The following is a 24,676-nucleotide window of genomic DNA, read 5'->3' on the forward strand; positions in this document are numbered from 1 at the left end:
CACTGACATCTAATTTCCCAATCCTATGTATTTGGCTCAAACATTATTGTAATCTATTTTATAGATGACAATGAGATTAAATGACTTATAGAAAGCCTTATAAATAAACAGATGAGGAACATAGAGACTCTTACCTGATGAAAATTCTTACTTTTGGTCAAAATGTACAAGCATAAATCATTGCTCTATCTTTTTTTTTTTTTTTTTGGTCAGCTCTGGGGCTTGAACTCAGGGCCTAGGCACTAGACTCAAGGCTAGCTACAGTGCCACTTCTGGCTTTTTGTTTATGTGGTATTGAGGAATAGAAGCCAGGCCTACGTGCATGTTAGACAAGCATTCTACTACTAATCCACATTCCCAGACCTGCTCTACTTTTTATATGTAACTTAAAATGCAAGATAAGCAAAAAATGTACATTAAAGCAAAACACCAAAAAGAAGTTAAAGAAGAACAATTTATAGGGTAGCCTCTGGTTCCTTACAGACCTCTCAACTAGAAATGAACAAACTAATGGGAGGATAACAGGATACAGCAGCTTTAAAATTCGGAATAGAGTTGACTTGTTAAGACAATCAATCACTAAGATAGAACCTTCAGAACTAAAGGAATGGTTCAAGTGGTAGAGGGTCAGCCTTGAGTAAAAAAGCTAAACAAGAGTAAAAAAGCTAAACAAGAGCTTAGCCCTGAGTATAAGCTCTTAGTTCAAGAGATATCCTTCTTTCAAAAACATTCAGGTAAAACAAAAAATGTGGATCTACTGGGGGACAAAAGAACCAAGAATATGAATTAATGATTCCGAGTGTCCAATAGTAAACAGATCCTTCGCCCTGAAGACTGGTTGATCAAAATGAAATTCTGACACCATTTAAAGAAAAAAAAATTTCATTTCATTTTCCTATGTAGACTGTGACTGACTGCAAAACAGCAATCGCATAGTGATTGGTTTATGAAGCTGTATGTTCAAGAAATGTTGTTCATCTGAAAACACTGGAATCTGGAAGCATTAATTTGCTTGGTTATTTGAAATTCCATGAATGAACTGACTTAGAATGTGCAAAAGATAGTTGTTGGCACCATTTGTTCATTTGGTGTTTTTTTTTTGTATATGTGATGATGAATCACCTGTATGCCATACTTAAAATGGTACCAGTAAAATCAATTATGGAGTTTGAAATAAGTCAGGACTGGGCTGGGAATATGGCCTAGTGGTAAAGTGCTCACCTTGTAAAAGTCAGGACTTCCAATTATAGCTCATTATGGCTTTTTTTTTTTTAAACTACAATTCCAAGACTATAGGATTATCCCTATCTTACAATTTTTTGTTAAGGAGAACTCAAACAGCTTCACATAAACCCATTAGATACTTATTTGGGCAATCTCAATTACAATTAGTGAACTTAGTCCTAAATATGCAAAGACAGATAACAGAGCATTATATAACTACTGGTATTCCGTACCTGTGAGAAAATGTGATTAGCTGCTGGTTGTTGAGGTGGTGGGGGTGGCAGAGGTGGCTGTGGAGGTCCAGGCACTTGGGATCTAACTGGTTGTTGAGTCATAGGAGGATTATACACAACTGGACTCCCATCTGGGTTTATGAAGGGCTGACCTGAAAAAGTGAGAGTACAGTGGCCAATTTACAACAGAGATTGGAAATAAGTCATTTCTATTAACAATTTACAAAATATGTTCATAAATCTATCAGCAATTCCAAAATTCTCATTAAAAAAATAAACAATTTTCTTAAGATTTGGAAATAGACTGATTGGACATGAGCTATTAAATAACCTTCATGTATCCCCCTTAAGAGTTAAATATTCAAATGTTTTGCTTTTGCATTTTGTAATAGTGTATTTTCCCAGACAGACCCTACAAAACTGATGTTATAATTAAAGTATTTTCTGAAGAATTCTGAGTTATACAACAAATTCTGCTCAAGACATTAAGTTATATATTGTGGTCTTGTAGGGCAAGAACATTTTCAATGCAAAGAGAAAATGCTTGCCTTAGGGATATTGGAAATTTATTCAGCAGTTTTAAAGTGGGTGGAAAATAATCTCACTTATAGGCCATACTGCATATATTTCAATAAAAATAAACACAGAATGAAAACTTTGACAGTTTCAAATTTTGAATTGTGAATTCAAATGGCAGTGTCCTAATTTTACAGCTTCTAATTTGTTGGAAATTGAAATAAGTATTTCTGATAAGTAATTTTGTAAAACTATTTTGTAAAATTTCAGGGAGCTTTAATTATTAGTAAGTGATAAAACTAGGGTGATCTTTAGTACTGATTCTTTTCAAGCTCTGTTCTTACTTTTGCTAAGTATTGAGTAATTTTTTTTTTTTTTTTTTTTTTTGCCAGTCCTGGGCCTTGGACTCAGGGCCTGAGCACTGTCCCTGGCTTCTTCCCGCTCAAGGCTAGCACTCTGCCACTTGAGCCACAGCGCCGCTTCTGGCCGTTTTCTGTATATGTGGTGCTGGGGAATCGAACCTAGGGCCTCGTGTATCCGAGGCAGGCACTCTTGCCACTAGGCTATATCCCCAGCCCCAAGTATTGAGTAATTTTAAAAACTTAAGTATAATACTCTTTCTGCACGTATTCTAAACTTTAACATTCTATACTTTTTCAGATTTTTTTTTTTTTTTTTTTTTTTTTTTTTTTGGCCAGTCCTGGGCCTTGGACTCAGGGCCTGAGCACTGTCCCTGGCTTCCTTTTGCTCAAGGCTAGCACTCTGCCACTTGAGCCACAGCGCCACTTCTGGCTGTTTTCTGTATATGTGGTGCTGAGGAATCAAACCCAGGGCCTCATGTATACGAGGCAAGCTGTCTTGCCACTAGGTCATATCCCCAGCCCCAACTTTTTCAGATTTTAAAAACCAAAATAATAAATTCAAAGTACGCTGTTTTTCTGTACTATAACTAATCATAAAAGGAAAAAAAATACTATGAATGCCACTTAAGTGAGATGAATACAAAGATATGACTAAATATCTTCTTTGTTCTTTTACATAGGTAAATATCAACAGCACCTTTATTCATGTTGCCAGCTAAATAATGAAGCAATACAAATTTCCTTCAAGTGTGATAGACATATAGTGGAATACTACTTGGCAATACAAAAGGATGTTATTTAATTCATACATGAAACAACTTGGATGAATCCCCAAATAATGTATCCTAAAAGTGCCTTAAAATGACTTATTAGCCAGGTGTTAGTGGCTCACACCTGTAATCCTAGCTAGAGTTCAAAGTCAGCCTGGGTAGGAAAGTGTGAGACTCTTATCTCCAATTGACAACCAGAAAACTGGAACTGGCACTGTGGCTCAAGTGGTAGAGTACTAGCCGTGCGCTGAAGAGCTGCTCAGGGACAGCGCCCAGGCCTATGACTGACAAAAAGGGGAAAAAAAAAAAACAACCCTATATATCAGTAGTTAAGCCCTCAGTATTAGTAAAGGTATCAGAAGATATTTCCATTGCCTTGTCAAATAACTAGGCTATTTTGAATAGGACTAAGACTTCTTGTGATCTTTTTCAAAAGATCAAGCATTCTCTGCATAAATACCTTTTGTCAAACTATATAGCAAAAAGTATAATTATGGTTTCTGCACTTCATTAACATTCAATTTCCTTATCTGTAAATGGGAATTTCATCTAACAGACTTTTTATAAAAGTTATAAAAATTATAAAGTTTAAGCACCTAACACAACATATGGTAGTTATTATATTTAACTGCAAGGAATACCACATGGGTTGTCAAGATTAATTCATAAGTACCACTTTTTTATTTTTTGGTGCCAGTCTTGCGGCTTCAACTCAGGGCCTAGGTGTTATCTCTGAGCTTTTGTCCTTAAGGTTAGCACTCTACTACTTGAGCCTAGCTCTACTTTGGCAAAGAAATTTTTATTTTTATTATACAGGTAATATACAGAGGGCTTACAATTATATAAGTTAGGTAAAAACAAATTTCTTTTTGGACAATGTCAGCCCTTTCCTGTCTCCCAGTTTTCCCCTCCCCACTTCCAGCTTTTTTGGTGTTTAATTGAAAGTCTTGTGGACTTTCCTTCCTAGGCTTGCTTTGAACCACGATCTTCACATCTCAACCTCCTGAGTAGCTAGGATCACAGACCTGAGCCACTGGTACCTGGCTATCTATTTTATTTTAATGAAAACAGTCACCATATTCGAAAGGGCAGTTAGTGAAAGTCCTTTATTATTTTTTTTAATAATGATTATATAATGATTTAAGAGCTGCTTACTCAATTCTTTTTCTTAAAATACATATTGTTTCCCTAGAACAAAACTGTGGTATCAAAGTTCTCTCAAAGGCAGTTATTTCACTTTCAGAAGTAAATTGTTTTAAAAACTGTTTTCCAAAATATTCTTTTGAACATTTTCGAGCATAAATACTTAAATTTCTCAGACAAATGCTAAATCATTAAGAATTGTTAGAACACATACATAGACAATATGTTTTAAAAGTTTTCAGATAATTCCTCGTATCTCTGCTGAAACAAATACTTTTTCTGGATACCAACCTGTTTGTGGGTTGATCAGAATACTGCCAGGTGGTATGCCTGCCGCTTCCAAGGGAAGCAAAAAGAAGCTAGTGCTAGGAGATGCGACTTGCCCATTTAGGCCACCATCAAAGGAAAGAGAACTATGAGTGCTGACAGTTGGATAGACGACAGGTGCGCCATGAGAAGACTGGCTGAGAGTTGTACCTGGAAGAGGCTGCTGGATGTGAGAAAGAGAGCCCGTAGATGACCCTACACTACCAGAAGACTCAGAACCTAGGGAAGGAGTAATGAAAAATATGGATTTTTTAAACCTCATATAAAAACACAGGTTTTAAAAAATGTAACAAAATTTACATTGCATAACATGCAGTTACCACATAAAAGCAATGGCTATTGATTTACTGTCCATTACCCTCCCAAACACAAACAAATTTAGTGCAGCAAACAAATCACATAAATCATCAGAAAAATCATAGCCAGAGCATGCAACTTAAGCAAGTTTATAACACCAGCCACAGACAGCCACAAAAAGCACATTACCCACATTTTCAAAAGGACAAAGTTATATACATTTTACCTTTTAGATTAACACTTAGGAATATACAGATTACAATTTTCCCCCAGCAAAAAGAACTTAACACGGCAAATGCCCAAAATTTCTTATATCTGAAACCCTTTGCTATAAGAACACAGAAAGATTAAGAATAGGGTAGGAAATAACAGAAATGATAAATTCTCTAGTAAGAGAAATAATTGTCAAGTGTCATTGCAGAATTTCATTTCTCAGTTTACAATCATAACATCATCCTGTAATCTCACTTTGAATTTTTTATTAAAGCAAATAGCATGAAAAATATTTCATATGCTTATATTAAAAATTTTCGCTGAATAAATTTGACAATTAAATTATAACTGTGTTTATGCCTAGTCGTTTTCATTTTCTATTGTATTATACAGGGTCTGAAAGTGTTCTTAAATTTCAGCATAAAGGCTAACAGTGGCAAAGAGACAATAAAGATAGGAAAAAATTTTGATGATGTACACAGTTACTTAGTTTCTGAATAAAAGGGTTGACTCTGGGATAGATTATCTATAATAAATGACATAAACAACTGTTGCACACTATTACCATCTCAAAGTTAGAGTCTACTTAAGTTGCATCAAAATCACTTTTAGGTATTCTAGCAATTGACACAGAACTAAACAACATTTTTCCCTGTTTTAAAAGGTTACAAGGGGCTGGGAATGTGGCTTAGCAGTAGAGTGCTTGCCTAGCATGTGTGAAGCCCTGAGTTTGATTCCTCAGTACCACATAAACAGAAAAAGCCAGAAGTGGCGCTGTGGTTCAAGAGGTAGAGTATTAGCCTTGAGCAAAAAGAAGCCAGGGACAGTGCCTAGGACCTGAGTCCAAGCCCCAGGACTGGCAAAGAAAAAAAAAGGATTACAAATATTTATTTTTTGTCTCTGAAGATAAATAACATATGTTTAAAAAATATTTTCATTTGGTAGGGTGTCTGAATAACCTACTCATGATACAGCAATAGTATTTCTTTTTATGTTATGATGACCAAATAGCCAAATTTTCCAGTTATTCCAATATTTGAGACATACATGGATTTTTCAAGATTCCAAAAAATTTGCCTATCTTTAGCAACATCTTATCATAGCCACCAAAACATCTGCAATATATCCATATTTTAAGTGAAAAAGTAGCAACTGCAACTCACAAGCACTAGCATACTAAAGCACTAACTATAATCAGGTAATTAAAAATACTTTAAATATACCCTCCAATCTTACAAATATTTGTAGTCTAAAAAATGCTAGGAAGAAATAGCTATTTCTAACTTTTATCTTATTTTGGGATAAAAATAAATATCTATAAGAGTCCTAAAAGACACATGAGATCCTTCAGTGTTGAATTAGGTTAGTGAAAATAAAGAGAAACCGTTAAAAGCGATGTATTCTGAATGCAAAATAGCTAAGAGAATAATGAAATTATTGAACTTTCCATTTATAATGGTCATTTTTCTTTGGTTTTTAAATTCATCAAAAATTTGTCAGTAATTTCATTCACTGTTAGAATGGTAATTGCTTTATCATGGAAAATGCAATCAATGTTAGTTATATAGTCCTAGATGAGCAAAGAATGATTTCCAATTACCTCTGGGCACTCAAATAAGAGATTGTGAGTCATTGAACCTACCTGATTAAGTTCATGTCACAGATAGAGTAATTTTTACTTTAGCGGGAATTTTTATCATCACTATGACAGGACTATGAGTAAATATATATTACCCCTTCAGTTGTATAATGGTGGTTAGTAATTTTTATGATAGTAGGTAGTAATTTTATATTTCTGAATAATCAAAAGCCATATGATAAACAGATAAGACATTAGGCAAAATAATGTTGGACAACATTGTTCTAGGTAGAGAATCATACCTGTTTTTGAAAGCCTGCCTATACTTTTGCTGCTTCCAGAACTATCACCTCTTGTCAGGACTGAGATTCCACTAAAGCTGCTTGCTTTGGTTACAGCAGGCTTCAAGTTTCGGAGGGAGCTATCTGAATCTGTGCTGCTCCATGGTCGTGGTTCTGAGTATTTCAACTCATTCTCAGTGCTGCTTTGATGGCTATTTGTTGATCTTCCTGAAGCATCTTTATTAACTCTGTAATTTTAAAAAATAAAACTTTCAAAAGCTTATGGGGGAGGGTAGAAAGTAAAGAAATACTTTAATTTTTCCAAGACTGTACTGAAAACACGTTTCCAATACCTAAATATCTGGCGCCTCTGCTGGGTGCTACTAGCATCCTCGTCTTGGATTCTGTTGGCATTTTAATAAGACATTTTTATTTTTATTACCATCAGTCAGAAAGTTATCAAAATATATGTTAAAAATTCCCTCACCTTTTGTCAATAATATAATTCTCTTGGGAACACAGGGACTAGAAAGAAGGAAGAGATATAAAAGTTGAGCTTCTGTCAAACACATAATATACCACCTGAAAATCAATGTTTACAACAAAAATCAAACGAAGTATTTAAAAAGCACCGACACACAAAGTCCAAACTGGAGACAGAATGAAAAAAACGATAATGGATTTTTTTTTTTTATGCCAGTCCTGGGGCTTGAGCTCTGGGTCTTAGCAATGTCTCTGAGCTTTTGTGCTCAAGGCCAGCTCTCTACCACTTAAGCCACAGGTCCACTTCTGGTTTTGGTATTTTATTGGAGGTAAGAGTCTAAGAACTTCTCTTTCCGGTTGGCTTGAACCATGATCTTCAGATATCATCCTCCAGAGTACTAAAATTACAAGTGTGAGCTACTGCTGCTCAGATCAAATAGCCTCTTTTAAACAAGCACCTCATTTCTTTGGTCATATTGAAGGAATTTGTTTGCAGATTTTACTTCATTTTCTTAAATAATTGATCACTAGTACTTTTCCTGTGGATATAGTAATAATCCTTAATGGAGCAATGGTCAAATTCTACTGTTGTTGAACCTCAGTCAAGGCAATGATCATTTGTTTGTATTATTATAAAGTTTTCTAAATGGTTTTCCACATACCCAAAATTTCTCTTGAATTTATTTTACAGAAAAGCCAGATTTAGAAAGCTTCTCTGTGAATGTTAAAAAGGTGATACTGTTCAAGATGCATTTGTAAACTGCTATGTTAAATAGAAAGTCTTTTGTTGAAAATGAACTATATACAACTTGTGGGTGGGGAGAGAAGGGAAAAACTATGATGGAGGGAGGGAGAGAAGAGGCGACACTGTCCAAAAAGAAACGTATCCTTTACTTGACTTACATAACTGTAACCCTTCTGTATATCACTTTTAATAACAAGTTAACAAGTTAAAAAAGAAAAAGAAGCCAGAGCAATCTAAAAAGTTAATTGGATTGGATTACACTTCTTTCAACTTGTACAGCTCCTGGTATTTCAGTAGAGGAAACTACAGCCTGCTTCAGGAAACAAAGTTTTAATGGAATATAGTCATGACTATTTACTAATGTATTATTTATGTCAGCTGTGATATTTGACTTGATTTGCAACTGATTTGAATAGATGTGATGAAGTCTATGTGGCTCAAGAAAATTTAAAATATCTACTTGATGGCCTATCTTTCTTTTTTTCTTTTTTCTTTTTTTTTTGCCAGTCCTGGGCCTTGGACTCAGGGCCTGAGCACTGTCCCTGGCTTCTTTTTGCTCAAGGCTAGCACTCTGCCACTTGAGCCACAGCACCACTTCTGGCAGTTTTCTATATATGTGGTGCTGGGGAATTGAACCCAGGGCTTCATGTATGGAAGGCAAGCACTCTTGCCACTAGGCTATATTCCCAGCCACTTCTTTTTCTTTTTTGATGCTAGCACTGAGGCTTGAGCTCAGGGCCTCCTACTCTCACTTGGCTCTTTAGCTCAAAGCTGGCAATTTACTATTTCAGCAACACATCCACTTCTGGCATTTTGCTGGTACACTGGTATTAACACATGGACTTTCCTGCCTGGAATGACTTTGAACTGTGATCCTCAGAACTCAACCTCCTGAGTAGTAAGGATTCAGACATGAGCCACTGGCACATGACTTGATCTTTCTATTTTTTGATGGGGGGGAGAAAGAATAAAGAAAAAGAAAAAGAAGTCATAAGTCTAACTTTTAAGGCTAAGTCATCTGGTTGCTCATTTCTCATGTCTAAACTTTTCTTCCTTGCTTCCTCTACCAGCCAACTTATCATCTGGCTATTCCAAACCATTTAATTCTTCACATGAAAGTTCTCCTTTACCTCTGGCTTTTTGTATTTACTCATCCTCTACTCTGAGCTCTTTACTTGTGTTGGGAAGTTCACCGTCACCCACTTCCCTGATTCTGGTTTATATTGCTTCTCTACTGTCTCCTTTCATGGCTCTCTACAAACCAGACCATACTGCTGATATCTGACTACTTATCAAGGACAGAGACATTATCAATCTTAAAAACTAGTGACAAAAATACATATTCAGTGTAGGCTTTCAGTTCAGCAGATTTAGGATGAATTCCTAACTGTCATTTTTAGGTGTGTGTTCAAACTCTGGCTGTTTTGCTTAGCCTCCTGGTGCTTCCATTTCCATAATAGAAAATAAAAAATGATGTAATACTGACCATGTGGGGTTGTTTTTTGAAACATATTATTTTTAACTGCCCACAGATATATTCTTCTGTGCTTAGCATAGCACTTACTGTAAGAAATCAATAAAATTTATTAAATATTATAAATTATTTTTGTGTGTATATGTCAGTTGTGGGGCTTGAACTCAGGGTCTGGGCACTGTACTACGCTTTTTTGTTCAAGCTTAGTACTCTATCACCTTGAGCTACAGTGCCACTTCCCATTTTTTGGTGGTTAATTGGAGATAATAATCTCATGGACTTTCCTACATAGGCTGGCTTTGAACTGTGGGATCTCAGCCTCCTGAGTAGCTAGGATTACAGGCATGAGACACTGGTGCCCAGCAAATATTATAAACTCTTAACTGATTTTCTAAATTTTAATGTTTAGTTTAAGCATAGGAAATATTTCGACCTGTGATGGTAGTAATACATTATATACACTCATATATCCTTGAAAAATACTACAAGGAACAAGGGCTTAAAAAATGTTGGTAAATCCAAATTGATTCTCTTCTGGCAAATACATACAAAATCATTAGTCATTTAGAAACCTCTCTCATATAATCACTTGTAAAATGTAAAATGGTGATTAACCTAAAAATCAATTATATTTGTTTTAAAAATAAATGCATTATAAACAAGCAAAGTTTAAGAGTATATGTTCTTTACAAAGTCATCAGTGTGGGACTGGGGATATAGCCTAGTGGCAAGAGCGCTTGCCTCATATACATGAAGACCTGGGTTCGATTCCCCAGCACCACATATACAGAAAATGGCCAGAAGTGGCGCTGTGACTCAAGTGGCAGAGTGCTGGCCTTGAGCAAAAAGAAGCCAGGGATAGTGCTCAGGCCCTGAGTCCAAGGCCCAGGATTGGCAAACAAAACAAAACAAAACAAAACAAAGTCATCAGTGTCTCAAAAACCTCAAGCTGTCTGTCAGAAGCCTTTAAAGAAATTATGCAAATATATACTCAGTTCACTATTCAGTAACTCCTGCAGTCTACCTGCATCCAACTTTTTAAAAATTTATACTATTGTTGTAAAGTAGTATTCTATTTTTTATTTATCTATATTCATTTTTAAACTATTTTCATAAAATCAAGACTTCTTGACATTTCTAAAAGGTGACCTCATATGAAACAAATGTGGTTAAAAATCAATGTGATCAACTGATTAAAGGAGGCTTGAGACCCTACAATGCAACTCGAGTGTATTCTAATATGAAGTCCTAAATATAAGTCAGCACATACATCTTGGGAAAATATTCGATCTCTAGCTCTCTGGTATTCTTCTTCTCTTTCTTCTATAGATTTGCTTCTTCTGTCATCTTTCAAACGTATTCTCATCTAAAGAAAAGAAAATAATTCTTGGGAAAATGAGCTATTAGTGTAAGCCTTACATTATAAAAACATCATATTTGGTCTGGATTACCTGGTTATCATCTTTGTCAAAGCTAGAGTTATCTCTCTTAAGGATATATCGTTTCTGAAAGTCTTCACCTCTATCATCCTTAATATGTTCATTAAATTTCTGATCAGGTCTGAAACAACAAAACAAAGGTAAAAATAATGCATAATGTCAACATAACATCTTATGAAAAGTAATAAAAATACTACTTGTTAGTGTCATTAAGAGATACTTATGTTATCTCATTTCATGCTGGCAATAAATAACCTCATAGGAAAAAATATTCCATATTACAATGGAGGCTATATACAAGCATCTCTGGAGTAAGACTGCTTGGGTTCAAATACCCAGTATGAATGGCTTTAGGACTTGCATTAAGATACTTAACCTTTGTACTCCTTAGTGTTCTCATCGGTCAAATGTGAATTATACTGTACCCACCAAATAGGGTTGCTCTGAAGACAAAGTAACAGTTGATGCTTTCATAAACACTGCGATAACTGAGGTTCAAATGACTTAACTAACTATGCAGAGATTTAAAAAAATGAGAAAAGAAGTATTATGAGTTTATCACAAACATTATACTTAACTAGTATCATGCCATACGACTAAGAGTAATCAAATATTTTGGGTGAGTTAACTAAAATGTACTCGTTATTCATTCACCCCTTGTCATATATATAGCCTCACACTTGAACTCAAAGTTCCACACTTGAAATACTGATGTCCTACCACTTGAGTGACATTTCCAGTCTTGCATTTTGCTGACTATTTTGGAGATGGAATTGAACAACTTTAACAGACAGAACACTATGGAAGAATAAACAAAATTTAGCCCAACTTAACTAGCAATACACAAAACAGGAAGGAGATATAGCAATAGAGATGATATATCTTAACCAAGAGTCTAGTTTTCTTGAGATTTGTGGGAGAATGGAATAAATATAGGGGTTTCTAAAAATGGACAGAACAATTGTATAAGGTTAACTAAATATGAGAATATCAACAAACTCATCTTTTTAAAGAAACAAATCTGACTATAGCTGGCTATTGCTATCTAAACTACATTAATTAAAAATATCCACAATAGAGACGGTGAATAAATATGAACATGATGGACATACTCTCATATGCATATCTGGGAAAATAGAACAATGAAACTGGAGAAATAGGGAAAGGGGACAATAGAGGGGGTATGGTTAGAGTGAATCGTTATATATGTATTAAAATGGCATAAAAACCTCTTATACAACCAATACATTCTAGTAAAAAAAAAATCTTTACCTGGACATTGGTAGCTGACACCTGAAAACCTAGCTATTCAGGAAGCTGAGATATGAGGATAGAGGTTCAAAGCTAGCTTGGGCAAGGAACTGTGTGGGACTCTTAAAAAGCTGGAAATGGCACTGTAGCTCAAAATGCCTTGAGCACAAAAGTTTAAGAAGAGCAGGCTAGGCTTTTGAGTTCAGGTCCAGAACAGGTGCACGCGCGTACTCACATGTGCGCACATACACACACACACACACACACATCTTAAAAAACAATCCATTGATGGGGCTGGGGATATAGCCTAGTGGCAAGAGTGCCTGCCTCGGATACACGAGGCCCTAGGTTCGATTCCCCAGCACCACATATACAGAAAACGGCCAGAAGCGGCGCTGTGGCTCAAGTGGCAGAGTGCTAGCCTTGAGCGGGAAGAAGCCAGGGACAGTGCTCAGGCCCTGAGTCCAAGGCCCAGGACTGGCCAAAAAACAAACAAACAAAAAAAAAAACAAAACAAAAAACAAAAAAACAATCCATTGAGATGGACTGAGACAACAAACATGTTACACAACATGGGCCAGTTTTTTCCCCTCAGACAATTCTCATCCATCCTTCTTTTTGAAAATTCTTGTCCCAGCACTCCTAGCTCATTCATCTTCCTTGTTTGAGAGTAGGTTTGTAAATCTTGCTTGCAGTGAGCAAGTGAGTATTGGCCCTATTAAGAAAGGTTATCATGAAGCTTAATTAAGACCGGTAAAACTTATGGAAAACGTCAGATGAAAGGTACTGTAAGAAAGCAAGCATTAATATACATATATATAACATTTAACTATATATTTGTCACTTACATTCTTGTATTGCTTGTTTTGTTTACTATAACGGACTTCCCACTCTGATCAACATTGTGGTCTAATCCAAAGTAAGCGGCTACTCTATGTAATAGCATTCTATGGTAAGATGTCATTGGGGGAAATTTTTTACGTGGAGACCTAGAAGTGGAAGAAAAGCCAATTTAGTGAGTCAAAGAGAATTGTGATGGCAATTTCATTTATTTTTTATTTATATTTTCATTCATTTATTTATTTTTGTCAGTCATTGAACTCAGGGTCTGGGTACTGTCCCTGAGCTTTTTTGCTTAAGGCTAGCACTCCTTTAGGCCACAGTGCCACTTCTGGTTAATTGTAGATTAGTTTCATGGAAGAAATGGCACTGTGGCTTAAGTGATAGAGCATTAGCCTTGAGCACAAATAGGCTCAGGGACAGCACCCAGGCCCTCAATTCAATCCCCTTAACTGACAAAAAAAACCCAACAACAACAACAAAAAAACAACTCATGGGCTTTGCAGCCCTGGCTGGCTTTAAACTGCAATCCTTAGATCTCAGCTTTCTGAGTAGCTAAGATTATAGGTGTGAGCCACTGGAGCCAGGTCTTTTAATTTTAAATGTCAGGACTTACTCATTATTTCCAATGAAATCTAAAATTTCTTGTTCCAATTTCAGCAGCATCATTCTGTCCCTGAAACAAAATATGAAAACTCATATGTAAAATTTAAAACTAAAGTAATCCAAATGTCAATAAGGTTAAATGCATATAGCTACTTTTTAACCTAAAAACTGCACACTGAAAAGTAAAACAAGCTTAATACTAGAATATTTACAGGCTTTAAAAAAAGTTTTAAAAGGAAAGGGTTTATAGATTTAATGTTTATCCCATGGAAAATTTCTCACATAATGTACAGAGAATAATGTAACATAGCCATCAAACAACTTTAATAAGAGTATACTAGCTTTCTCTCTTCCCTTCCTTCCTTTTCTTTCTTTTTTTTTGCCATTCCTGGGGCTTGAACTCAGGGCCTGGGCACTGTACCTGAGCAAAATTCTTTAGCTCAAGGGGCCACAGTGCCACTTTCAGCTTTTTCTATTTATATGGTACTGAGGAGTTAAACCCAACAAGCATTCTACCACTAAGCCATATTCCCAGCTGCTATCTTTTTTTTTTTTTTTTTTTGCCAGTCCTGGGGCTTGGACTCAGGGCCTGAGCACTGTCCCTGGCTTCGTTTTTTTGCTCAAGGCTAGCACTCTGCCACTTGAGCCACAGCGCCGCTTCTGGCCGTTTTCTGTATATGTGGTGCTGGGGAATTGAACCCAGGGCTTCATGTATGGAAGGCAAGCACTCTTGCCACTAGGCCATATCCCCAGCCCCACAGCTGCTATCTTTTATTTCTGCATTAAATAAAGCTAAAAGGTAACAGGAAAACATTTTTAGTTAAGGGTATAACTTTGTTATGCTGAACTCCATAGAAATAGTCCTCTAAAGAACTTGTAATGCTAGTAATAACAGAAACACTACTATAGGATTCCAATGCTAGTACACTAATGGAACTATAGCAGAGAAGTGAGAAGTATATATTACTATTTCAGAAAAGAACTCAAACTTGGGCTGGGAATATGGCCTAGTGGCAAGAGTGCTTGCCTCCTACACATGAAGCTCTCGGTTCCATTCCCCAGCACCACATATATGGAAAACAGCCAGAAGGGGCGCTGTGGCTCAGGTGGCAGAGTGCTAGCCTTGAGCGGGAAGAAGCCAGGGATGGTGCTCAGGCCCTGAGCCCAAGGCCCAGGACTGGACAAAAAAACCCCAAAAAACTCAAACTCATTCTCAATTGCTATTCTTTGCTGTGTGTTGTGTTCTCTCTCTCTCTCTCTGTGTGTGTGCATGCGCACACAAGTGTAGGTCCTGGGGTTTGAACTCAGGGCCTCTGTGCTGCAACTGTCTCTGAGTTTTGTTTTTTTTTTCCTTTGCTTGCTGTTTTTTACTCAAGGCTAGCTAGCACTCTATTGCTTTAGCCACAGCTCTACTTCCGGATTTTTGGTGGTTAACTGGAGATAAGACTCTCACAGATTCCTGCCTGTGGTAGCTTTGAACAAGTATCTTCAGATCTCAGCCTCCTGAGTAACTAAGATTACAAGTATGAGCTACCAGCACCTAGCTGCTATTGTACACTTGTGAGGTTTTGAGAAACATTTCGATAAAATTGCAACGAAACCAAAAACATCCAAAATATAAATCTTAAGGTCTTTTTTAGTACACTCAGGAGTATAGCAAATTAATGACAATGCTCTTAAAAAACCTCCTTGCACACACAAAGAACATGTCTCTGGAGTTCTATGCTCTTGAAAATTTCATGCGCACAGACCCTTGAAGTAAAATAACTTACTTTCCTTCTCCAAAATTTATAAATAAAAAAAATGAAGCCAAGTCAGACATGGGTGGCTCATGATTGCAATCCTAGTTATTCACAAGGCTGAGATCTGAGGACTGTGGTTCAAAAAAATCCAAGAGAGGAAAGTCTGTGATACTCTCAATTCCAATAACCACCAAAATGCCATAAGTGGAGCTGTGGCTCGAGTGGAAGAGCACCTTGAGCAAAAATGGCCAGGGACCTCTACCAAAACCCATGTAAGGACCCAAATACTTAAGGATTGAAGAAAAGTTGTCTTCTGGGGGGAAAAATAAAATGGAGATTATAGTTAAAGGGGGGGGGCAGCGCTGGGAATGTGGCTTAGAGGTAGAGTGCTTGCCTAGCATGCATGAAGTCCTGGGTTCGATTCCTTAGTACCACATAAACAAAAAAAGTCAGAAATAACCCTGTGGCTCAAGTGGTAGAGTGCTAGCCTTATGCATAAAGAAGCTAGGGACAGAGCTGGGAATATGGCCTAGTGACAAGAGTGCTTGTCTGGTATACATGAAGCCCTGGGTTTCATTCCTCAGCACCACATATATAGAAAGGCCAGACGCGGCGCTGTAGCTCAAGTGGCAGAGAGTGAGCCTTGAGCAAAGAGGCCAGGGACAGTGCTCAGGCCCTGAGTTCAAGTTCCAGGACTGGCCAAAAAAACAACAACAAACAAACAGCTAGGGACAGTGCTCAGGCCAAGTTCAAGCCCTATGACTGGCAAATAAATAAGGAAAAAACTTTAAAAAAGGTCAGGGACAGCACCCTGGACCTGGGTTCATGCCCCAAGACTGGTACATGTGTATGCTCCAACCTTCCCACTAGGGCATATATACTTGTGACAAAAAGGTAATGATTCTCTCAAACAGTGCCTAGTCTAATCTTCTTGTATTACATAGAGGAGTTAGTAGTACCTGCTTAGATCATCTGAAAGTCTATGATTCAATTTTGAGTTTGATCATCCGAGTACATGGTAAAAGAGGTTTCATAAAATGGAAAATCACTTTTCAACCCATCCACTTATTCAGTAGATTTAATTAAACATTTTTATCCTAGATTAAAAGAATTAAAAGAAGACCATGATGGTGATTTCAAACCCAAAGCTGAAAACGAGATTATACTTTTTACTATTTTTTTTCCTTAATTTGTGTGCATGTGCATGTGTGCGCGCATGCCTGCCTGTCCTGGAGCTTTTAACTCAGGACCTAGGATTGTCCCTTAGCTTTTTTGTTCAAAGCTATTGTTCTACCATTTAAGCCACAGCTTCACTTCTGGCTTTTTGTTGTTTAATTAGAGATGAGTCTCAGAGACTTTCCTACCTGAGCTGGCTTCGAATTACAATCCTCAGATCTCATCCTTCCCAATACCTAGGATTAACTAGGAAGCAAAAAATGCCTGGCCTAATCTCAATTTTTACCTCAGATGTGAATCTCCTTTAGCCCTATTTATTTATTTAGCCAGTCCTGGGCTTGGACTCAGGGCCTGAGCACTGTCCCTGGCTTTCTTTTTGCTCAAGGCTAGCACTCTGCCACTTGAGCCACAGCGCCACTTCTGGCCATTTTCTATATATGTGGTGCTGGGGAATCGAACCCAGGGCTTCATGTATATGGGGCAAGCACTCTTGCCACTAGGCCATATTCCAAGCCCCTAGTCCAATTTTAGTATCTCACTAAATGCACGTACAAACAATTTTCCTGGGGCTTGAATTCAGGGCCGGAGTGCCGTCCATGAGCATTTCTTGCTCAAGGCTAACACTACCAAAAGAGCCACAGTTCCACTTGCATTTTGTTTTGTTTTGTTTTTGTGCCTGATCTGGCTGGCTCCAAACTATTATCCTCAAATTTTAGTCTTCTGAGTAGCTTAGAGTACAGGCATACTCTCCTCCATACCTCCCCTCCTTCCAAAACAGGGTTTCACATATAGGCAACCTGAAGGGTGTCCCCCCCCCACCCCCAATCTTAGCCTTTTAAAGATGCATACCCTTTCTAATCATATGCTAATAGCTGCCCAGCTGGGATGGTGGCATGAGTCTATAACTCTAGCTACTCAGGAGACTGAGATATGAGGATTACAGCTGGAAGCCATCCTGGACAGGAAAGTCTGTGAGACTCTTATCTCCACTAAATTACCAAAAAAGCTGGAAGCAAAGCTGTGGCTCTAGTGGTAGAGCGCCAGCCTTGAGCAAAATAAGCTCAGGGACAGCATCCAGGCTCTGCGTTTAAGCCCCAGGATGAGTACCAGAAAAAAAAAAGTTCTAACAGCTGTCTTAATGATGGGTTTTTCTGTAAATATACAAATATTAAGTTGTACACTTAAAATTTGGGCAGATAAATTAAAAAGCCTATAGACTTATAAAGTACTGAACTGTATAATAGAACACTAATTCTGCTATCTTCAGGGCTCAGATCCTGTTCTTTTCATCTACTCTTTCAATTTGTATGATTTCGAGAATTTTGTCCATGTCATTTATTCTCATTGGGCAATCCCACAGAAAACAAACTTTATCTCTTTTTGATGACTCTTGAATTTATAAATCAAGCCCAAATCATTCACTTGAAAACCAGAGCCACTTAAATGTCCATCTTCTTCTTCTTCTCTATTGGGTACTTCAAACCAAAGTTACAGTATATTATCATTCACTCACGCTTGTCCCTTATTTTCATAGTTATTAGATTGTTAAACCAGCCAGAAACCTAAGAGCTACTCTTGACTTTTTTTTTTTTTTTGCCAGTCCTGGGCCTTGAACTCAGGGCCTGAGCACTGTCCCTGGCTACTCTTTGCTCAAGGCTAGCACTCTGCCACTTGAGCCACAGCGCCACTTCTGGCCATTTTCTATATATGTGGTGCTGGGGAATCGAACCCAGGGCTTCATGTATACGAGTCAAGCACTCTTGCCACTAGGCCATATTCCCAGCCCCTAAGAGCTACTCTTATCACCCTTTAGTACATAAATAATCATCAAGACGGGCCATTTTATTTCCTAAGTATCTTTCAAATATCTTTTTCCTCTAGTATTCTTTATGGTCTCCTATCTAGCCTTCAAGGGCTCTATGTCAAGAATCCTTTTTAAATTCCCAAATAATCTTTCTTTTCTTTACCAAGATTATTAGCATGTATTAGTTGTACAAGGGGGTATTTTATCGTAATATTTCCACACATACAATGTACCTTAATCAAATTCATCTATTTTATCTCTTCCATTCTTTCTTTTTTTTTGCCAGTCCTGGTCCTTGGACTCAGGGCTTGAGCATTGTCCCTGGCTTCTTTTTGCTCTAAGCTAGCACTCTGCCACTTGAGCCACAGCGCCCCTTCTGGCCGTTTTCTATATATGTGGTGCTGGGGTATCGAACCCAGGGCTTCATGTACAAGAGCCAAGCACCCTTGCCACTAGGCCATATTCCCAGCCCCTCCTCTTCCTTCTTTTAGAAATAATTTCAATAGCTGTCCTACTTTCATACATGCATATAAAGTAGTTAGGCAATACTGGCCCTCTCCCCTTTTGCTGGTTTTAGTTTACTGGGATTCTAAGTAATCTTCCTTTGAAATGTTTAAAATCCTGAAATTATTCAGCATGACAAACCCAGTATTTTTTAATGGCACACGAGTAAGATACATTATCTTATTTGAGAAAGCTAGGTTTTCATTGTTCATTTGATATCGTATACTTCTTTTCAGCATTTGCTACTTCCCAATATCACTTTGCCATTACTGGGATAATTAAAAGTCCTTGCACATCTCCTATCATCCTATGGTGTTGGTGTTATCATGGGTTAAAGACAATCACAAATGGTTTGTGCTTCATACTTCGCCAATATCTTCCTCATCACTTCCTACAATAAATTCCACATGCCACTTGCTATAACCAGAAGGTATAATTTTGTCTTTCAGAGGGCACAACACTTCTTACAAGGCTGTGGTCTTAGCAATGCAGTTTGAGGACAGCTCAGGCAAAATGTTAAGTGATAGCCCATTTAATGGGATCACTGTGGCACTCACCTATAATTCCAATTATGTGGAAAGTATAGTTAGGAGGATTAGTCAGTAGCTGCTATTGTGCAGAAACATCAGAGGGTATATAAAAAAGAACTAAAGTATAAAAAGAGCTAGAAGTTCAATGGTAGAACAACTGTCAGGCAAGTATAAGGCACCATGTTCAAACCTCAGTATTCGAAAAAGGAAAAAAAATCTCATTATACATAAATATACTGAGCTCTTATTTTTGTTGGAATGTATTATGACAAAGTATCTATTTTATTTTTCCTTCATGATTGTTATATCTGAATTTCAATACAAAGACTAAACATTTCTCTTTGAAAACTCATAGAGAATATGAATTAATTTTTTATCATAATGACATGCATAATGCAAAAGTATTTATACATGTGCACATAGTAGACCACAACATCTTAGCCCCCTAAGAAACTAAAATGTTTCTGGTGTACTTCAAATAACTACAATCTTACTCTAGTACTCTATTTCAAAAATGAAAACATACATAGCAAAATTATGGAACTCTAGAGCATTGTAAGCCTTATAAATTTAATTTTTACCTGGGATTGTTTTTTAATGTATTTACTAAAAATTCATGTAGATCTATGCCAGTTGAATCAGTGTATTCTTGACTGGAATCTAAAAAACAACAACACAAAAACCCAGTATAAAGTTGTTTGAAAACCAATCTCTTTTCCTTTTTTACACGATGTATGTCTTATATAAAATGCCATTCCCCACAATCAAAAAGAAAATAGACAAAGTAGTAAAAGGGAATTTATTATGAACTCAGAAGATCATAATTTTTCTTCTCTGATATAATGTTCATGAAATAGGTTTAAATAATTCCACGTTTGCACATTCTTCAAGTCAGTGTCTCATATGTCAGATTAATTAATTCTGAATAATTTGAAGATCTTTTCACAGACACACCAAACCTTCATGTTTAAAAACTGCCTCCTTAAGTGAAAAAAAATCACTCTAATGACTTAAATAACTCTATTTGTAGAAAATTAAAACAGCTTAGTAGACTTATAAGAATGTAAGTAGAGGCAGTAATTTGGAGGCAGATGATAGGAATTTTAGTTAAGAAACAATGTACTTATTTAAGTAAGATTGTATCAGGTTTATTACCAAAGGTTTTCATCCAAAATAGTGTTTGAATACTCTTGTTTATCTTTTCCTTTAAATATAATGCTCTTATGCTGTTTATAATAATGGCTAACACATCTTTATTAAGTTTCTAAACTTAATAAAGCATTTTTATTGTTTTGTGAGGAAAATGATGGCAAAGATCCTTAACTTTTTTTCATGAGAGATAAACATTCTGGGATTTTTTTTTTGGGGGGGGGGGGAGAGAGGAATGTGGGTTCTGAGGCTTGAATTCAGGGCCTGGGTGCTATCCCTGAGCTTTTTTGCTCAAGGCTAATTGGATCTTTTAATTGAGCCATAGCTCCACTTTCAGCTTTTTTAGTAGTATAGTGGAGATTAGTCTCATAGACTTTCCAGCCAGGGCTAGCTTCTAACTCTAATGCTCAGATCTCAGCATCCTAAGTAGCTAGGATTATAGGTGTGAGCCATTGGCCCTGGGCACATTCTGTTTTTGTTTGTTTGTTTTTTTGGTGTGTTGTTTTTGCCTGAGCACTGTCCCTGGCTTCTTTTTGCTGAAGGCTAGCGCACTCTGCCACTTGGGCCACAGCGCCACTTCTGGTCATTTTCTATATATGTGGTGCTGAGGAATGGAACCTAGGGCTTCATGTATATGAGGCAAGCACTTTTGCCACTAGGCCATATTCCCAGCCCCACATTCTGGTATTTTTAACATGAAAGACAGATCAGTAAGTAATAACCTTAGTTAGTTTGGTATTGCAATTTTTGTTTGAAGCATCTCAGTAATGTACAGTTCCATGTTATTCCACGAGTAAATACTGTATCATCCTTCCAGTCTACTCTGTTGTTTTCAATATAAATAAACTGTGTATAATTATTTTAGGGCTAAATTTAGGATGGAATTACTCAGAGTAAAACAAAAATTTTGTTTTAAAAAAATAAATTGCAAACCTCTTGATAACATTTTTCTGGGTAACTTATCACTGGCTTTTTCTTTATCTGCTTCATCTCTTGAGGGCTTCTCCTCTTTTTCAAATGATTGTGTTAACTGGATCTGAATTTTTTCCTGTTGGAAGGTAAAATCAGTTATTCAATGTAAATGTAAAGTAATTCACTTAACACATAGATTTCTTCAATGACACAAAATGTATGGAGGAAAAGGGAAGATTTTTATTTTACGAAAGTAGATTCCCAAAAGTAGAAAAAGATTTTACTGTTTGTATCAAAGTCCTGGGTAAAAAGGTTAATATGATGTTTTCATCTATAAGTTGAAACATCTTCTCAAAATTATTTTGAAGAAAACAAACACTTCTAATTAGTTTAAGTGCATTTACTTATAAGACCCTTGAAGGGTGTGAGAACTAAGGTCTTTTGGTTTCTCATGGAGATGCTAAGCAAAAGCACCATAGTTCCTGTCAATCAATAGGAATATAAGAATATCAAGTCAATGTTTAATCAAGTTTAGTTTTTGAATATCTAATGTAAGCACACATTGCCTTCGCTCTGCTGCAATTACAAAATGTAAGTATAAAAATTACTGAAACCATAGGGATATGGTTTGATTTGCCATTTGGAATTTATATGTAATTATCATTATATAAAAATACCTACATAAGTAAAATAATTTATATATATATAAACTATCTGTGGTGAATTTTATGTATTTCTCACAAATTCATTTCAGAAAGGTTTTAAATAAGACTGTATTCCTTAGATAGGTAATGTTTAATTGTAATAGATTTTACAAGAATAAAACAGAAATGATTTCATATTTTATTTAAAAAATAATGTCACGGGGCTGGGAATATGGCCTAGGGGTAAAGTGCTTGCCTCGTATACATGAAGCCCTGGGTTCGATTCCTCAGCACCACATATATAGAGCAAAAAGAGGCCAGGGACAGTGCTCAGGCCCTGAGTCCATGCCCCAGGACTGGCAACAAAAACAAAACAAATAAACAAAAAAATAATGTCATTACAGGCAATTACTGTCATCAATGGAAATTTAGAAACCAAAGGGATTACTGGAAATTAACATAACCTGAAAAGGTAAAAATCATGTTAATGTCTGTTTAGTCAGACAAAATTACAAAGAAAGCTGAAAGAAATTTCAGTTCAAAAGTGTAGCTTATATTAAGAATTACATATATACACACACGTATATATATGTGAGTGTGTATATACATGTATATATAAATTTAGTGATTAAAAATGTAGCAATTCTATATGGTAGTGGTAGAGGCATAATTATCACAAGGGATATATATTTCAGGACTGTCAAACTTGTATCTAGCAAATTTTCTACTATACTACTTCCTCTTGACCCCTACATAATTAGTTCCAAAACAATCTTTAGCAGATTTTTTTGTTAAATAAACTTTTAGTCCAGTAAAATTCCTACCCATTATTTCACCTCTTCTGAATTTTTTTCTTCTCAATTTATCTCAGTTCTAATTTGTACTTAAAATTATACATAGCAAATGCTAGGTTCTGACAATTTTTACCAGGAGGATGGACACTTGTTTTAAGATATCTCTGCTTTATCTATCAGACACAGGCAATATTCAATTACCAGTAATTCTTATTTCTCATTCATTCACTTTTTCAGGATTTTTCTTCATTATTTTCCATAATTTTAAAAGATGATTGGAAATAAGTCCTAGAACCACTTTTTGTTTTGTTTTGTTTTGTTTTTTTTGGCCAGTCCTGGGCCTTGGACTCAAGAGCCTGAGCACTGTCCCTGGCTTCCTTTTGCTCAAGGCTAGCACTCTGCCACTTGAGCCACAGCGCCACTTCTGGCTGTTTTCTGTATATGTGGTGCTGGGAAATCGAACCCAGGGCCTCATGTATACGAGGCAAGCTCTCTTGCCAATAGGCCATATCCCCAGCCCCCCTAGAACCACTTTTTAAAAGTAGTATATTCAAACTTTCTCTGACTTGAAGCTCTGTTTCTTGTTACTCAGAAAGATAACTAATAGACAACAGTTGGGAGAAAAAAAAAATCTCTTAGTACCTCCTTTCAGACTCTCATTTAAAGGAATCTCCAGTGACTAGAATATCTCATTTCTAAGTATTCACCTCAAATCCATATTTTAACTATAGACTTTAAATTACTTTATCAAGATGAACTATAGAGAAAGCTTGGGGCTTTTCTACAGTTGGCCTATTCTCAAGTAGGTAATAAACAAGACTTTTAAAATGCTAAACTATTTATACATAAATCTTTTATAATATTGAACTCTGTTCCATACTAATTCCCCCAAAATCACATTCAGAATTAAGCAAATTAGTTGAAAAGTTCCTCTACAATCAAGTATTAGATGGTAATATACTTCATTTATATTTAAATCCCATTCCAGTGAAACAGTTAATTCAAGGCATGAAAAGAAAATTCTACTAAAAGAAGCCCCTTTTTTCTAGATGGGTATTACTAAAGGGAAAACTCCTCACAAAACTACATCTGAGAGAACCAATGTGTTAAGTGGAATAATTAAATTCTGCCATAATTATCTTATTCATTGAATGATGCAACTACTCTTTGAAATGCAAACAAATGATCTGTGATCAATAGTAGATATATTAACACATATCTCTTATGTTAAACTTTTCCTCCTATGGATTTTCACTAGCTTGATTTATGTAGATTTCTTCTCCAACAGTTTCACATAAGGTAAAATATACTGAAAAGAAAAAAATCACAATGCATTTTTTTTTCTAAAAAAGCACACACATTTTCTAAATAAACCAACACTTATTTCCTCAACTCTCTTGATTACGTTATCAGGCTAAGATGGTATAACTGTTTGGTCAAAGAATGAACAAATGATTTAAAAATCTCTGTACATCAGTTTGATAATAAAAATTGGAAAAAAAAAGAAATGATAAAAAAAAAACCCATCTACCACACTGCTCTCCAGGAATAGGTATATTCTTCTCTTATTTAGTACTGGGGTTTGAACTGAGGGCTATGTACTTGTTAGAGAAATTCCCAACCACGTGAACCCCATCC

At 36.3% G+C, this 24,676-nt stretch overlaps 1 protein-coding gene across 13 annotated transcripts in view; it reads right to left on the reverse strand.

The window, feature by feature from the left end:
• Window positions 1-24,676, reverse strand: part of R3hdm1 (R3H domain containing 1) — a 157,923-nt gene that overhangs the window by 63,528 nt on the left and 69,719 nt on the right. For 8 of the 13 annotated variants that reach the window (XM_048345568.1, XM_048345557.1, XM_048345556.1 and 5 more), the window contains 11 exons: window positions 21,622-21,736; window positions 20,121-20,199; window positions 13,794-13,853; window positions 13,186-13,326; window positions 11,099-11,207; window positions 10,918-11,013; window positions 7,433-7,470; window positions 7,299-7,349; window positions 6,967-7,193; window positions 4,540-4,794; window positions 1,458-1,609 (listed from right to left, as the gene is read on the reverse strand). In XM_048345568.1, the coding sequence (XP_048201525.1) occupies window positions 1,458-1,609; window positions 4,540-4,794; window positions 6,967-7,193; window positions 7,299-7,349; window positions 7,433-7,470; window positions 10,918-11,013; window positions 11,099-11,207; window positions 13,186-13,326; window positions 13,794-13,853; window positions 20,121-20,199; window positions 21,622-21,736 (1,323 nt within the window). Of the gene's footprint in view, window positions 1-1,457; window positions 1,610-4,539; window positions 4,795-6,966; window positions 7,194-7,298; window positions 7,350-7,432; window positions 7,471-10,917; window positions 11,014-11,098; window positions 11,208-13,185; window positions 13,327-13,793; window positions 13,854-20,120; window positions 20,200-21,621; window positions 21,737-24,676 lie in introns of those variants that run through there. The other 5 variants (XM_048345565.1, XM_048345566.1, XM_048345564.1 and 2 more) reach the window with 4 other exon arrangements.

Source organism: Perognathus longimembris, chromosome 4 (genome assembly GCF_023159225.1).
Source record: "Perognathus longimembris pacificus isolate PPM17 chromosome 4, ASM2315922v1, whole genome shotgun sequence".
Lineage (NCBI taxonomy): Eukaryota > Metazoa > Chordata > Mammalia > Rodentia > Heteromyidae > Perognathus > Perognathus longimembris.